This window comes from Meles meles, chromosome 8 (genome assembly GCF_922984935.1).
Source record: "Meles meles chromosome 8, mMelMel3.1 paternal haplotype, whole genome shotgun sequence".
Lineage (NCBI taxonomy): Eukaryota > Metazoa > Chordata > Mammalia > Carnivora > Mustelidae > Meles > Meles meles.
The window spans coordinates 5,758,106-5,773,836 of NC_060073.1; the positions used below are offsets into that span (position 1 = coordinate 5,758,106).

The 15,731-nt window shown below is 55.0% G+C and overlaps 2 protein-coding genes across 2 annotated transcripts; one reads left to right on the plus strand and one right to left on the minus strand.

The window, feature by feature from the left end:
- Nucleotides 1-734: 734 nt before the first annotated feature.
- Nucleotides 735-12,731, minus strand: CCS (copper chaperone for superoxide dismutase). Its single transcript, XM_046016878.1, has 8 exons — nt 12,595-12,731; nt 12,198-12,270; nt 6,706-6,843; nt 6,318-6,495; nt 5,737-5,797; nt 1,345-1,422; nt 1,170-1,273; nt 735-1,055 (listed from the first exon to the last, which is right to left on the minus strand). Exons 1-8 carry the CDS (start codon nt 12,631-12,633, stop codon nt 902-904), a joined length of 825 nt encoding a protein of 274 aa, XP_045872834.1. The 5' UTR covers nt 12,634-12,731; the 3' UTR covers nt 735-901.
- Nucleotides 12,732-12,891: 160 nt separating this feature from the next.
- On the plus strand, nt 12,892-15,468 carry CCDC87 (coiled-coil domain containing 87). Its single transcript, XM_046014559.1, has one exon. The coding sequence runs from the start codon at nt 12,892-12,894 to the stop codon at nt 15,466-15,468; it is 2,577 nt and encodes an 858-aa protein (XP_045870515.1).
- The last annotated feature ends 263 nt before the right edge of the window (nt 15,469-15,731 follow it).

Genomic DNA, 15,731 nt, shown 5'->3' on the forward strand with positions numbered 1-15,731 from the left:
GTCTTTTACTTGTGGGGCGCCTGGGTGGCTCAGTGGGTTAAGCCGCTGCCTTCGGCTCAGGTCATGGTCTCGGGGTCCTGGGATCGAGTCCCGCATCGGGCTCTCTGCTCAGCGGGGAGCCTGCTTCTCTCTCTCTCTCTCTGCCTGCCTCTCTATCTACTTGTGATCTCTCTCTGTCAAATAAATAAATAAAATCTTAAAAAAAAAAAAGTCTTTTACTTGTGAATTTAAAAAATCAACTGAAGCCAAATTAATTTAAAAAGCAGGAGGAGGGGATGCCTGGGGGAAATCCAGGAGTGACTCCTGACCCCCCGGTCAGGAAGCAGAAGGCCTCAGGAAAGGCCCAGAGCGGGTGCTCGGGGGTGTCTGACATGATCCAACAGCTCGGAGGAGCTCCCTGTGCCTCCGCCTCCTCCCGCTCCTCGGCAGACAGGCTTTTTCTGATACTCAGCCGACAAGGCAGGGAGAAGACGGCCACCTGCATCTCTCGACTTCCCGCATGACAGGGCCGAGCTCAGGGAGGAACTAAAGCAGGGTGTCTGACCGAAACCTGCGTGCCGTGGTCCCGCACTGTGACCCTGGAGGGAATGCTGCCCTCGGTAGCTGTGTAGATTTGAATCCAGTTTTGTCTGGCTCCAAAGCCAAGAGGTAGTCCTCTCATGAAGGCCAGAGACACAGACTGTGTTCAGCAAGCCCGTAAAGGGACACTGGGACACAGACAAAATCCAGAGTTCTGTATGAAAATAAAACTTTAATTTGCCAAGGGAACATCAGAGTGACCCTTCACACCCCGCACCCGAGTTCTCCCGGGACCAGGCAAGCAGGGCCTCCCTCCCCTCTCTCTGGAAGCGGACGGTGCTCAGCGGGGAGAACAGCCCCAACCCCAGGGCTGAGGCCGTGCTCAGAGGTGGGCAGGCGGCTTGGCTGGCTCCTTCCGTCCCTCACCAGCAATAGGCCGGCCTCGCTCCTCCCAGATGGTGAGGCCATCACAGGAGCAGATCTGCTTGGGGTTCTGGAAGAGGCCAGCAGAGCGTGCGATGATGCCACAGGCCAACCTGAGGAAGAACGTGTGGTCAGGAGTAGGCCCTGGGCATTGGTCTGGGCTCCTCTGGGCTTGACCATAAACCACGAGCTGAGCGGAGTCTCCTGTCGGGGGTGGCATCTCTCACCTCTCTCCTGAGTTCCCCGTGACCTTGGATAAGGGATGGCCACCCCGGCCCAGGTCGTCTTCTCCCTCGTCGATGACCAGGCTTCGGCCGATCACATCCCATACCTTTGAGGGCAGATAACAGCCTCAGACAGTGGGCCTGTTAGGAGAGATCCCCACCTCCCTTTCTACCATACCTTCAGCTGCTCGTCCTCCATCCTGAAGCTGGCTCGGCCGTCACCATCAGCGTGCACGTTCCCCAGGTCTCCACGGTGCTGCAGAGAAGACCCGGGGGAGAGAAGAGGGGTGCGTGGGGGACAGCTGCTGGCTTCTAGCTTCCCAGGATCCAATTCCCCTTCTCAAAAGTACCAATGTCCTCCTCTGGGTACGGTCTGGTGGGATAACGGGACGGCCGAGGACACAAGGAAGGCAATTGGATGCTCCGTCCTGGGTACTGAAATGCTGGACAGCGACTGCCTTCCTTGGGGTCCTGCCCACTGGACCAGACCGTGTCTCCTGCAAGGCTGTTGCCCCTCCTGCATCTCGGCCTCAGAAACTAGCTTGGCTGCTACCGCTTCGCGAGCCCAGTTCTCCAACCTCTCGTTGACTCTAAGCCCTTGGCTGTCTACAGTTCCCCTGGGCTTAAGTTAAGGAAGCAGCCAGGACCATTCCCTGACTCCCAGCCTCCTGGAACAGAGAAAAGAAACACACGGAGCAGGGGGGGGGGGCCTGTCCTGCCCCTCCCCAGAGTCTGGCTCTGCCTACCTTCTCCCTTTTAAGGTAGCACGAAATGTCCCAACACGTCGACTGAGCACCGCCTACGTCAGACATAAGCCGCAGGCATGGGGGAGGGGTACGCATGCAGCCCCCCACCCCAGGCAAGGAGCTCGAAGCGTGGTGGGGAGACAGACACAGAACAGACCAGTGGTTATGAAACATAGACTAAGTATGGCAGGGAGATTTCCTGCTGACTGGACCCTACTGACAAGTCACAGAGACCCACATTTGTGCAAGTAAGTTGTCTCCAACCAGACACTTTAGGCAGAAGCAGGAGCCTTCCCAGTGTGGGCTGGTGCGCACGAGCTTGCTGAGATGGACGGTCACAGAGCCCGTCACTGTGTGGCGGGGCTGATAAGCAGCAAGGAGCACCATCTCTGCTTTATCCGGTTTTCCAGAGAGGCAGCTCCTGCTGACACCTGGCACTCTGTGTTACCCTGCATGGGCATCCTTTCGGGTAGAAAGATTAAGGAAGGGGAGGGGATACCGAGCCTCAAGGAGCATCTTCAGGACTGGGCTGAAGGGGCAAGCAGCCTGGCAGTGCGGCTCAGAGGCATGGCCTCTTCCTCCCCTGCACTTGGGGAAGGAGGAACCAGGCTGCAGGGCCTTGAATGTCACACCCAGCAACTGGGCTGGGCCTACAGAGCCCTCAGGCACTGGGGAGTCAAAAAACGGCTGTGGGCCGGGACATGCCTCGGTCACACTGTGCTTGGCAGCAATCCCTCTAGCACAGTGCATGAAGGGGACGGGCTGGGGACGGGCGAGAGAAGAGAAGGCCCCAGTCAGGAGATGTGTAAAGGGACAACCAGGCTCTGGTGTAAATCCCCACACTGAATTCACTTCCAGCTGGCCAAAGCAGATGCAGAAATCCCAAAGGGATTCGTCAGGCATCATGGTGGCCTTGGCGGGCTAGATGTTACTCAAATCTCTATCAAGGACTTGGGGACGCTAGGGCAGCTGGGTCCAGCCCCTCCTGATTCCCCGCCCAGAGAGGGGCCCGGTGCAAACAGGCCAAAGCACAGGTGGCAAGGCTTCTGATGTCGGCTTTGTAAGAGACACGGTGCTCCCAGTTCCCAAATGCCCCTTGCTGGTTCAAGCCTTGGGGGCTCTGCGTTTTCTCTGCTTTGCCTGACAGTTCACACTCTCTGTTCTTCACCGGCTTGATTTCTGTGCAGAAAATCTGTGCACCTCTCAAGGCTCGACGAGGACAACAGCCTGCACGACGCACCTTCCCCCGTACTTACGTCCTTGTGTGCTCCTCCACTGCGTGGGCTGGACCTAGCGTCACTTGCTAGATTCGGTTACAGAAAGAGAATGGCTTGGCTCAGTCTGGGATGCCCTCTCTCACGCACTTGCTCTCAGGGAAGCCCAGCTGCTGTGTCGCGAGCCGCCCTAGCAAAAGGCCCACGTGGCAAAGGACTGATGTCTCTGGCCAACCGCCAGGGAGGACCTGAGGAGGCCTGCCAAGAGCAACATGAGCCTTCAGATGATGGCAGCCCCGGCCAATGCCTTGATTACAGTCCCCCTAAGCCAGAGGCCCCCGGCTAAGCTGCACCCAGGTTCCTGCTCCAGAGAAACTGAGATGATGAATGCTTGCTGTTTTAAACCCCCGAGTCTGGAGTCATCTGGTGCACAGCAAGGACCCGCTGCTACGCTGAGCACAAACACAGCACCACACAGTGAACCCGACAAAAACTCGTCTGGCTTCTCCAGCTTCCCAGGGTGGGAGGGGAATGGAGTCAAACTTCTGACCCTTTGAAATGCCACAGAGCTGTCCAAAAAATCAGGTACGCGAAGTAAGAAACATGCACCATGGAGGCGCCTGGGTGCTTTGGTCCCTTAAGCATCGGCCTCTTGGTTTCAGCTCAGGTCATGATCGCAAGGTCCTAAGATCGAGCCCCACATGGGGCTAGGTGCTCACCAGGGAGTCCACTTGAGAGTCTCTCTCTCTCTCTGCCCCTCCCCCAACACATGTGCTCGCTCTTTCTCAAATATTTAAATAATTAAATGTTAAATAAAAAGAAAAAGAAGAAGGGGGCATCTGGGTGGCTCAGTGGGTTAAAGCCTCTGCCTTCGGCTCAGGTCATGATCCCAGGATGCTGGGATCAAGCACCGCATCGGGCTCTCTGCTCAGCAGGGCACCTGCTTCCTCCTTTCTCTCTGCCTGCCTCTCTGCCTACTTGTGATCTCTGTCTGTCAAATAAATAAATAAAATCTTAAAAAAAAAAAAGAAGAAGAAGAAGAAGAAAACGTAGGCCTTCTGCAGTTCTCGGACCTAGCAGGCCAGACTCCAGCGGGACTCTACCAATGTTTATTTGACCACCACAGACTGTTTTCACAGTGAGCCTGCTCTTATGGCTACAAGAACTGGTTTTTGGGGCACCTGGGTGGCTCAGTCGTTAAACGGCTGTCTTTTGCTCAGGTCATGATCCCAGGGACCTGGGGCTGAGCCCTGCATGGGGCTCCCTGCACAACAGAGAGCCTGCTTCTCCCTCTCCCACTCCCCCTGCTTGTGTTCTGTCTCCCACTGTGTCTGTCAAATAAATAAATAGAATCTTAAAAAAAAAAAAAAAGAACTGGTTTTCCCGTCTCTCTGACAATATCAAGTTTCTTATTAAAAAACAAGTCTACCTTAAAAAAAAAACACACAAGTCTACCTTAGGGGTGCCTGGGCAGCTCAGTGGGTTAAAGCCTCTGCCTTCAGCTCAGGTCATGATCCCAGGGTCCTGGGATCGAGCCCCGCATCGGGCTCTCTGCTCAGCAGGGAGCCTGTTTCCTCCTCTCTCTGCCTGCCCCTCTGCCTAGTTGTGATCTCTGTCAAGTAAATAAAATCAAATCTTAAAAAACAAAACAAAACAAAAAAACACAAAAAACAAATCCACCTTAATTACATGAAACGATGTCTTGGTTTCTTTCAAAATAATGGCGGAGAAAGCCTGGAGGTGTAGATGACACAGGACTGGCCAGGAGTTGGTCACTGTTGACCGTGGGTGATGGGGACACAGGGCACAGGAGCCTGGGACAAGTTTGTGTACTTTGGAATGTTTGAAACATTCCATGCTGGATTAAAACATTAAAAAACACCCGAGTTTACCTCAGGAAAAAAACGGAGTTAACTTACAGCAAAATGCGACTAGCAGAACAAGCCATATGCGGATGAGCCAAAACCAAGGCGGCCTGCCACTCGCCGCCCCTCCGAAGGGAAACAGTTCTCTGGGGAAAAGTGGAACTCCAGGGGCGCCTGGGTGGCTCAGTGGGTCAAAGCCTCTGCCTTCGGCTCAGGTCATGATCTCAGGGTCCTGGGATCGAGCCCCGCATCAGGCTCTCTGCTCAGCAGGGAGCCTGCTTCCCTTCCTCTCTCTCTGCCTGCTGCTCTAGTTGTGATCTCTGTTGTCCAATAAATAAATAAAATCTTTAAAAAAAAAAAAAAAGTGGAACTCCAGGCAGGGAGCTGCGCCATCAGGTAAGATTTTCAACTTCCACACACACAGCTTCTCCAGGAAGCTTCCTCCCACTGCCCATGTCCTCGGGCTCAGGGCGGATGGGTGTGTATACTCTGGGCTCCCGGGGCCTCCTACAGGCTCCTGCAAGGATCTCCTCACCGCCCTGCAGCCATGGGGCTCTCAAGGGTCTCCCTCACGGGACTGAGAGCTCCTGGGGGTGGTGGGGTGGCTCCACCACGGAAAGGGTTGATTTTTCTAAATGAACAAAATAAAGCGAGAGGACCGCACCAAAAAGGAATAGCGCGCTAAGGCCCCAGGAGCGGCCTCGGGCCCTCCCGCAGCCTAAGCCTCACCCAGATGGACACTTACCCGGTCAGAGTCCTGAGGGCCCCCGTGAGATGCTCCATCAGGGTTAAAGTGGTCCCCACAGCTAAGAAGAAAAGGGGGCAGTTGGGCAGCAAGACACTGGCTCCCGGGCCAGCCGATCCCCGTCTCACTCTAACTGGGTTTATTTCACTCACTCGCTCGACAGATTCACTCTGTGCCAGACTCCGCTGTGGGTCCTGCCCTCACTAAGCTTTCAGGGGAGACACAGATGAGGAAGAACTAACTGCCGCACAGCCCGGCAAACACCGGGACACGGGGACCTGCCCTGCTGTGTCCTGGAGTCACTTCCACTACAGAGGCCATCCGGCGGCCACGAATAGGAGCATTAAGGTCAGATGGGGGTTCAAATCCCACCCCACCATTCACATGCCCCAGGGCCTTTGTCATTTAACCTCGGAGCTTCCATTTCCTCGTCCGCAGACTGGGCCTGGGGGGACGGGCCTCACGGTTCTTGTGAGGACCAAGTGTGAAAGTGTGTGCGGGGAGCTGCATACGGCCCCGGCACGCCGGGGATGCACGAGCGGGGGGTGAAGATGCCACAGGGCACGTTATAGATGACTCACCTGTCGCAGCTCCCCGTGAGGTCCCCAAATTGATGGACGTGGAGTCCATGCGGCCCAGGCTCCAGGCCATCAATGGTCCCCTCGATGAGGCAGCGTTCAGGGGTCAGCTGCAGGAAGCGCACCACCCCTTGCACGGGACCGGGGCCCTCCAGAATGGCAACTGCTGCCCCCAGATTCTCTGCAAGGTACCAGACAGCCGGGCTGGCTCGCCACCTCGGCTAGCCCCACACGGCCCAGGAAGGGCAGGGAAAGAGCTCCATATAACTTTCACGCTTTCCCCAAAGCCACTCGAACCCCACACCCCCAAATCCTACGGTTTAGGTATGTACCAGCACCAGGCCACCTCCCTCCCAGAGAGGCCAAGGCCAGGGCCAGAGTGGCTACTCACGCAATACGCCACTCCCCATGCCCTTGAGCACCGCCTGCCGCCCTGTGCCTTCCAGAAGGGCCTGCACCTCTTGGCTGGGCAGCGTGGTCTGCACCAGGACCATCTGGTTCTCCAACTGCACTTCCACGCTCTGGACACCTGGAAGGAGACAGAGGGGAGAAGGCAGCAGAGGGCTGATACCCTGTGCTAGGAGCGGGGAAGAGAGAAAAGGGTCCCTCCCCACCTCATCTTCACCAACCTTCCCACAGCTGGAGGCAAGCTCAGAAACCGCCTTCTGATTGTGCCGGGCCCTCAACCTCTCTGAGTCTGTCTCTTTAGGAATAAAGTGGGGATAAGGCCCCTTCACCCCCAAGAGTATTGTTGGTCCTTATTATATGCCAGGCATGCTTTACAACTTAAGAAACACAAATAATTATTTTATTTTTTTTTTTTAAATAAAAGCGGCCCATCAATAAACAGTCCATGATTCACGAGAGCTGACAGGTGAGAAGAACCTAAATGCCCATCGACAGATGAATGGATAAAGAAAACGTGTGGCCATTATTTCTCAGCCATCAGAAGACAAAAGGGAAGGAATTGTTCATAATGCCACCACAGGGAGGGAGCTTGAAAATACGATGTTAAGTGAGTGCCGGCCACAAAAGCTCACGTGGTAGGTGATGCCATTATGGACCGAACATCCAAAACAGGGAAAACCCTAGAGACAGAGAGTAGATTAGGGGATCGGGGAAACGGAGGCTGATAGCGGAAGGGCACGATTCCTTCACGGGGGCTGAAACGTACAAGCGACAACGATAATGGCCACACCACTCGGAACATCTTAAAAACCGTTGAAATGTACACTGAAAATGGGAACAGTTTGTGATATTTGAATTATATGTCAATAAAGCTGTTACACGCATCACAAAGGGGGGGGTAACTATCATCGTCATCATGAGAACTCAAATCTGCCGCACACGCACTGTGGGCTTTTTGTACTTTTCCCATATCAGCTCATTAGACAGTCAAGTCACCCTGTGAGGTGGGTCCTATTTTTTTTTTTAAAGACTTTATTTATTTATTTAACAGAGAGAGAGAGAGAGAGAGAGATCACAAGTAGGCAGAGACGCAGGCAGAGAGAAAGGAGGAAGCAGGCTCCCTGTGGAGCAGAGAGCCTGATGCGGGGCTGGATCCCAGGACCCTGGGATCATGATCTGAGCGGAAGACAGAGGCTTAACCCACTGAGCCACCCAGGCGCCCCAAGGTGGGTCCTATTATCCCTTTACCACAGATGAGGATATTAATGCACAGAAAGACTTAAGAACCTTGCTCAAAAGCACAGTGTAGTAAGTTGCGGAAGTGGAATTCGTCTCAGGCCGCCTAGCTCTGGAGCATATCCGGACGCTGCTCACCCTGAAACAGCTCTCTCACCCTGCAGGCTGGGTTAGGACCCCGTCCTCTGTCCTCCTGTAGCCGCTCCCTCCTTCCCCCCCAGGAACTCACGCTGCACTGACTACAATCCTCTGTAAGCGCGAGAGCTCTGTGTGGTCCACAAGGGTCAGGTTCAAAAGTTAAGTGTGTTCCAACTGCCCACCAAAGCCCCGACGTCACCCTGCGTGCAGAGACTGTGGGATGACTCGGACACCTGCTCATCTTCGGGGGCCATGAGCCTCCCGGGAGAAGGAAGAGAAGGGGCTTCTCTTTCATTCAGATACTCAGGGCTCCCAAGCCTTTTAAGAGAACTCTCCAACCCTTAGCCAGCGCACGGGGGAGGGACTGGGGATGATAACGTTCTCACCTCATCTCTCTCTGATCTTAGCTGATGTGTTTGTTGCTCCGCACGTAAAACCCAGGGGAGCCATGGGCAGTCGAGAAGACAAGGGTTAAATCAGCAGATTCACGCTGCTGAGATGGCGCTCTGTGAACCGCAGGCTACACGGACTACCGTCGTTCCCTTCATCTTTGGGTTCCCTCCTCCGTATTCTCTCACCAAATGTGTGCTGGGCTGGATGTGGAGGAGGCCAGGGTCAGGGAACGCACTGGTCCTTGTCCCCAGGGGGGGCTCACAGGCTGTGGGAGAAGCCGGGCTATGCCTGGATAAAGCACCAGGCAGAGGCTGGAATAAAAACCCCCAGGGTACGGGCAAGGCGGCAGTGACACTGTCGGGGAGGGGCAGAATTGGGGAGACTCGCAGCCCCACCCCTGCAAGTACCGGGGGATTCTGTGGGAAGAAAACCCTCCAAGTTACCAAACTGGCCCTCACTTCGCACAAAATGTTACCCTGTGCCACCAGGCAGCCTGCAGAGCGTTGTGAGCTCTGGGTCCACCTAGAGATGCCTCTGGATGTCCAGAGCCGCAGAGGGGGCACAGGGAGGGTGATGAGGGAACTCCCGTGCTCTGAGCCTCCAGCGGATGCCAAAAGCTGTGCTCTGTCTTACACACGGCAGGACGAGGATACTGCCCTCATCAGGCAGCTGAGGAAACGAGGCTAGCTTGAGGGGGACCCAACTGGCTTGAGGTCACAAAGTGTGGAAGGCAGCCTGTCCAGCCCCAAAGCTGATGCTCGGTCCCCTTGCCCCACAGAAAGTGCGGTTCAGCTCCCTCGCAGGCTCCCAGGGCCCAGTAGAGTGCACAGTGCGAGAAACTTTGTTTGCTCACCTCATGTAACAAGCAGACACTAAGCACCCATCACAGGCCGCATTCCAGCCAATGAAAGCGAGCGGAGAACAAGTCATGCGACATCTGTGCCCCAGGAAATAGCATGTGTTCCAGTGCAGGGATACGAGTGTCAAATATACACACAAGAGAGATGCAGACAGTGAAAGGAGTGATCGGTGAACTAGGTGTTAGGGAACAAATGTGGGCGAGCCACTGAGGCTGGTCAAGGACCGCCTCTCTGAGACCCTGAGCGAAGGCCTGAATGTAGTCCGGTAACGGCCCTCCAAGCGAGGGAAGAGCACGGGCAGGAACAACAGTGACGTGTGTTCCAAGAAGAAAAGAAGGCCAGTGTGGCTAAAGTTGGGAATAAAGAGAATAATAAGATAGGGAGCTGTAAGTGGAGACCAGTCAAGCAAGGCCCAACAGGAAAGAATCTGGATTTCAATTGTAATGCACTGGGAGGCCACTGGGAGAAGGCACCGTGTATGGTGGTTGAGAGTGGACTCTGGAGTTGAAATCCTGAGTCGGCCACATACTAGCTGTGTGGCCTTAGACAAGTTACTCAACCTTTCTGTTGAGTTTTCATCTGCAAATGGAGATACTACTACTACCTAACTCAGAGGGTTATTAAAGGCCTAAATGAACAGGACAGTGATATTATCTAAGGTGTAATTTAATTAATTTATTTATTTGACAGAGATCACAAGTAGGCAGAGAGGCAGGCAGAGAGAGAGAGGAAGAAGCAGGCTCCCTGCTGAGCAGAGAGCCCGATGCGGGGCTGGATCCCAGGACCCTGGGATCATGACCTGAGCCAAAGGCAGAGGCTTAACCCACTGAGCCACCCAGGTGCCCCTCTAAGGTGTTATTTTAAAAATCACTTGAGCTTCTGTATGGAAAAGCTATTGGAGGGGACAACAGAGGCCGGAGGAAGCCCGGAAGATGAGGTTCTCGTGTGGGTCAGGGAGATGTAAGGTGGCTTGGATTCGTGTGAAGGCCAAAGAATGGAAAAAGAGAGGCTACTGAATTCCAAATATATTTTAGATTCAGAGCAGACAAGACTTTCCGATGGACTGACTTCCACACAGGTGGGTTCCTGTCCTGGGTCTCCTAAGAGTTGACTCTCTGCTCCTCGAGTGGGAGGGCCCCAGTGGGCTGCTCCCTGTACCAGTGCACTTCCAGAATTCTTGAACCACGCCCGAACCAAGAAGGCTGGCTTTGCAGCTGGGCAAGATGCAGGGAGGCTGGTCCAGAGTGCAGCCAAGCCAGCCCTTGCTTCGCTCAAAGCCCACTAAGAAAGAAAACATGAGGCCACATGGAACTCTAGGGTGTGTGATAAGGGTTCAAGGAAGTGGGCCTTGCGCTGGGAGCTCCTCCCACTTATTCCAAGATGAGCAAAACCCTCTTCCCCAAAGCTCCCAGGCCTCCTGGAGAGGGCAACTTTCTCTCTCTCAGAGCAGCCGGGTGGCTCAGTCGGTTAAAGTGGCTGCCTTCGGTTCAGATCATGATCTCAGCATCCTGGGATCAGTCCCGCATTGGGTTCCCTGCTCAGTGGGGGGCCTGCTTTCCCCCATCCCGCTAACCCTGCTTGTGCTGTCTCTGTCAAATGAATAAAGAGAATCCTTTAAAAAACATTTCTCTCTCTCTCGCTCTGCTTCAATGTCTGTCCCCAAATGCCTCTGCCCAATCGGACTGCCACTTGTAAGCCCTTCCTCTCGTATTTTCTAAGATTTAGTGCGCTCTCACTACATGTCAGAGATTTTTTTTAAGATGCTTTACCGGGGCGCCTGGGTGGCTCAGTGCGTTAACTCTCTGCCTTCGGCTCAGGTCATGATCTCAGGGTCCTGGAATCGAGCCCCGCATCAGGCTCTCTGCTCAGCAGGCTCTCTGCTTCCCTTCCTCTCTCTCTGCCTGCCTCTCTGCCTACCTGTGATCTCTGTCTGTCAAATAAATAAATAAAATCTTTAAAAAAAAAAAATAAAGGGCTTTACAAGTATTAACCAACTAACTCTTCATGACAATCCTCCAAGGTAGCTTCCATTATCATGCCCATTTAAACACAGAAGAAACAGGCAAAAGTAGTAACGTGCATGAGGTCTACGTGCGGCTGAGAGGCAAAGCGGGGATTTAAACGCAAAGAAAGGGATTTGAAGTCACGTACCCTTATCCACTACCGCTGCCCTGTACCGGCCAAGTGCCACCGCTGTCCCAGCTTAGAACCCATCTCATCTCATCTCTTCCATGAGCAACGCTTGCACGCTCATCGTTCCCTGAGGGCAGGGACTGTGTCTGACACATTTGTGAACACTTCTCCCTAAAAAGCCCCCAGGGTCCGGTCCATACCTGCTGAATGACTGGATGAACATTGAACAGAATCAAAGGCAAGCGGTTCCCAGGGCCACGCGGGTGGCTCTACCTTCTCAGATGTTTCTGACCGTGCAAGGTCACCTCCAGACCAGTTAGCTGGCTCATAAAAATTGGGAGCTGCCTAGGATGGAACATGGCCAGGGCTGCTGTTGGCTTTGTCATGATTATGCCATTTCGCAAGTAAGGGCTGCTTGCTATCTAGGAAACACACTCTAGAGGTGGGCCCATGTATGCCCAGTCTAGCGCCTCACTCCCTGGGCACCTGAGATATAAGACGCACCAGAATCTGTAGAGGGCTCTGGCCTGGCAGGCATGAGATCTGTACTCTAGGCTCTGACTCTGGGTCTCCGTGCGACTCCGAGGACGTTCCTTCCTACCTCTGGGTTTCAATTTCCACATGTGTAAATGGGAATAGTGTTGTTGGTCTACGAGATTTGCCGGCTCCTTCTAGAAGCCTCCGGACTGTCCGCACAAGTTGTTCTGGCTCTTACCTGCCACCCCTTGCAGGGACGTGCGCACCGCGTCCACGCAGCTCTGACAGGTCATCTGCACTGTGAACTCCAACTGCAAGGGTGGCAGGGACCGGTTGATGAGACTCGGGAACCCCTTTGCGTGTGACTGTTTCACTATTTGACCTAGGACCACCCCAAAAGCCCTGGGAAACGCCCTCACGTGACCCCTTCTCAGGCCCTCATTACCAGCCGTTATCCGCCAAGACCAAACCCCAACGTTAAAGCCAAGGCCCCTGCTGATCTCGCACCCGTTTCCCCGCGGAGGCCCCAGGCCCCGCCCCAGGTGCCCGCGTTAACCTTTCCCTGCGTTAACAATCACCCCAGGGGCCGAGGCTCTCTGCCCAGAGAGACTCCCACACGAGGCCTCGACGCTCACCGTGCAGGCCGTCCCGGGGTCCTCGGAATCCGAAGCCATGCCGGCCCCAGCCACCGGCCGTAACACCTAAGCTATTCCGCCGCTCAGGTGCAAAACCTTAACTGCGTCGCGGGGAGGTGGAGTTTCGGAAGCCACGCTTTGCCCCGCCTCCTGGAGCGCGCTTACGTCAGGCCCTCCCCCTTACGGCACGCGTCGGAAGGCACTGGCTGCGCAGGCGCACTCGGGCCCTCGGGCTCTGGTTGCCTTAGTAACCTCCTGGCCTCTTCTGCCCAGACCTCCCGCGGCGCCGGCGCAAAGATGGAGCCCTACAAACCAGAGCTCGAGCTTCAGCGGTTTTACCACCGGTTGCTGGGCCCGCTGTCGCTCTTCCCCCGCAAGGCGACACGCCCAGAATCTCAGAAGCGCCTTCCGCAGGAGGTTCCGATGCTGTTGCCCTTGCCGGTCTCCCGGCTGACGGTGGCGTCGCTGTGCAGCCAAGTGACCAACCGGCTGGCCGGCAGCGGGCTGGCGGTGCGCGTGCCTACCGAAAGCCGACTCCGTTTCACTGAGGTCATCCTGGACGAGCTAAAGTGCAGCTGGCAGGAGCCTCCCGCTGAACCTAGCCTGAGCCACTTGAACAACCAGAGACTGCGGAAGCGGCTCCAGGCCTACGTACTGCTCAGCAGCGAGCAGCTCTTCTTACGCTACCTGCACGTGCTGAAGACCATGTCGACCCGCAGAGGGGTCTTCACTGAATCAGCCACACTCACCCGTTTGACCGCCAGCCTCGCCAGGGACTGCACAATCTTTCTTACCAGTCCTGAGGTCTACCGTTGCCTGCTCGCTGACTTCCTCGCCCTGCTGAAGGTAGAACAGGCCCGTGGTGGCATGCATAAGCTACGCCCGGTAGGCCCTAGTGGGGCTCTCAAGCTTTATTCTATCCCATGGCTTCACAGCACCAGCTTCGCCCAAGTACCGAGCTGCAACCTCACCCTAAACTACCTCATCCAACTCAGCCGTCCGCAGGAGTTTCTCAGCGAGCCTGAAATGGATCCAGTGAAGGAACTGAAGTCCATCCCCCAGCTGAAGAAGAAAAAGCCTCTCCAGTGGCTGTCCGCCATGCAGAAGAAGAGAGAGAGCAACTTCAGTTCCACACAGATTGTGCCCAAGTACTCCGTGATTCCCACCAGCAGAGCTCCCTCCCCCTCCTCCCACCGTCCCCTCTACTTCCAACTCCAGAGGGGCCAGTCCATGCCCTCTCTGCGGGAGGGCTGGAAGCTAGCAAATGAGCTGGGCCTTCCTCCACTCCCCCCTCGCCCCTTAACCCCACTGGTCCTGGTTCCAGAAAGCAAAACAGAGCTGGCAGGTGACATGGTGGCTGAGGACCTGAAGCAGATGATAAAGAACATGAAACTGGAGAGGCCTCACCACTCCCTGCTGGACTCGGGCCTGCCCCCACTCCTGGGGGCCCTGACCCGCCGCCCAGCTGCCACACATCGCTTGCAGGAACTGCAGAGAATGTTGAAGAGCCTCGAAGAGGAAGAAGCCACTGGGAAGTGGGGCCTCCAGTACCACAGATCCTTACCACTTCAACCACAGCCAGTGACTGTTACTTTGAAGCTAAGAAATCAGGCTGTGGTCCAGGCAGCTGCTGTGCAGATGTCTGAGAGGAACTTCCTGGACTCCTTCCACGTTGAGGGGGCCGGAGTCCTGTACAACCACCTGGCGGGTGAACTAGAACCCAAACTTATCGAGGAAATGGATATCAATTGCTTTGTTGGCAATAACGTCAAGGAGGTCTACAAGGAGTTGATGAGCCGCGTCTCTCTTGACCACTTCTCTTTGGACCAGGGACCCCTGGTCGAGCCTGCAGCCAGTAAAGACTGGTCAGCCTTCCTGTCCTCAGCCATTCTACGTCAAGAAAAACAGTATCGCGTCATCAATCCCAAGTTAGCTGGGCTTTATTCCCAGGGAGCAAACATTGTACAGTCCTCTGACAAGGCAACCTCCCTCACATCACTCCAAGCAAGCAAAGGCTGTGAGAAGTGGTCAAACAAAGTCTCCTGGATGAGCTGGTGGAAAACCACTTTGTCTGTGGATGACTACTTCAAGTACCTCACCAACCAAGAGACCGATTTCCTCCATGTCATCTTCCAAATGTATGAAGAGGAGGTTCCTGTGGAGACCAAAGCCCCTGTCAGAGAGCCCCTAAAGATTCAGTACCCACCTCCCTTGCTGCAAGACGAAGAGCCAGACTTTGTGCCAGGAGAGTGGGATTGGAACACAGTGCTAGAGCACAGGCTAGGAAAAAAGATCAGCCTCCTGGGAGAACCCTACAAAATCCTGAACCTACAGAAGCGTCTGGAACGCCTGTGGTCCATGCTGGAGGTCCCCGACAAGGACCGGCTGGACATGGCCATCAAGTACAGCTCCAACACCCGTCTGAGGCAGCTGCCTTCATTGGTGAGTGCCTGGGAGCAAGCCCTGAAGCCCATTCAGCTACGGGAGATGTTGCTAGGGAGACTAGAATGGTTTGAGCGAGAAGCCTCTGACCCCAACCGCTTCTTCCAAAAGACTGCCATGGACCCGAGTCGCTTCCTGGAGGAAAGTCAGTTCCGCAGCCGTCTGCACAGGAAGATCAGTGTCCTGCAGGCTCCTTTGGCTTCCCTCCTGGAGGAGATTGAGTCAGTCTTTGGGGAGCCAGTGACCTTCAGGGGGCGGCGATACCTGGACAAGATGAAGCACGACAAGGTGGAGATGCTTTACTGGCTCCAGCAGCGGCAGCGGGTCCGCCACCTGACCCAGGGTCAGAAGGCCTCCCACCCGCCAGGGCTGTTCAAGAAGCTCAGCAGCCAGCCTTTAACAACTCCTGGAAATACTCCCATTACTCTGTGACAAGGCCAAGGGCCCTCCCACCCCCTCCCTCACCCCCAAACACCCGGCAGATCCTTTAGACCTCTTGACCACTTCAGAAGACAAATTATCTGGCAGTGCAGGACTCGCGAACACTGTGCTTCCAACGACCAAGGGACCGAGAGTAATACTTTATTTTGACTGTAAAGTGCTAATAAAAGACTCCCCAAGCCCAGAAACCCAGTATTCCCATTTATTTCATGCACACTGCAGCCCAAATCTCACACATCCAAAAATCCAAGACG

Excerpts from the sequence above, each read along its gene's own strand:
- CCS (XM_046016878.1), bottom strand. The coding sequence starts at position 12,633 with ATGGCTTCGGATTCCGAGGACCCCGGGACGGCCTGCACG. Across the intron at positions 6,844-12,197 it reads GTCCCTGCAAGGGGTGGCAG|GTGTCCAGAGCGTGGAAGTG; the intron begins GTAAGAGCCAGA and ends GTCTCCTTCCAG. Across the intron at positions 1,274-1,344 it reads TGGAGGACGAGCAGCTGAAG|GTATGGGATGTGATCGGCCG; the intron begins GTATGGTAGAAA and ends CTGCCCTCAAAG.
- CCDC87 (XM_046014559.1), top strand. The coding sequence starts at position 12,892 with ATGGAGCCCTACAAACCAGAGCTCGAGCTTCAGCGGTTTTACCACCGG.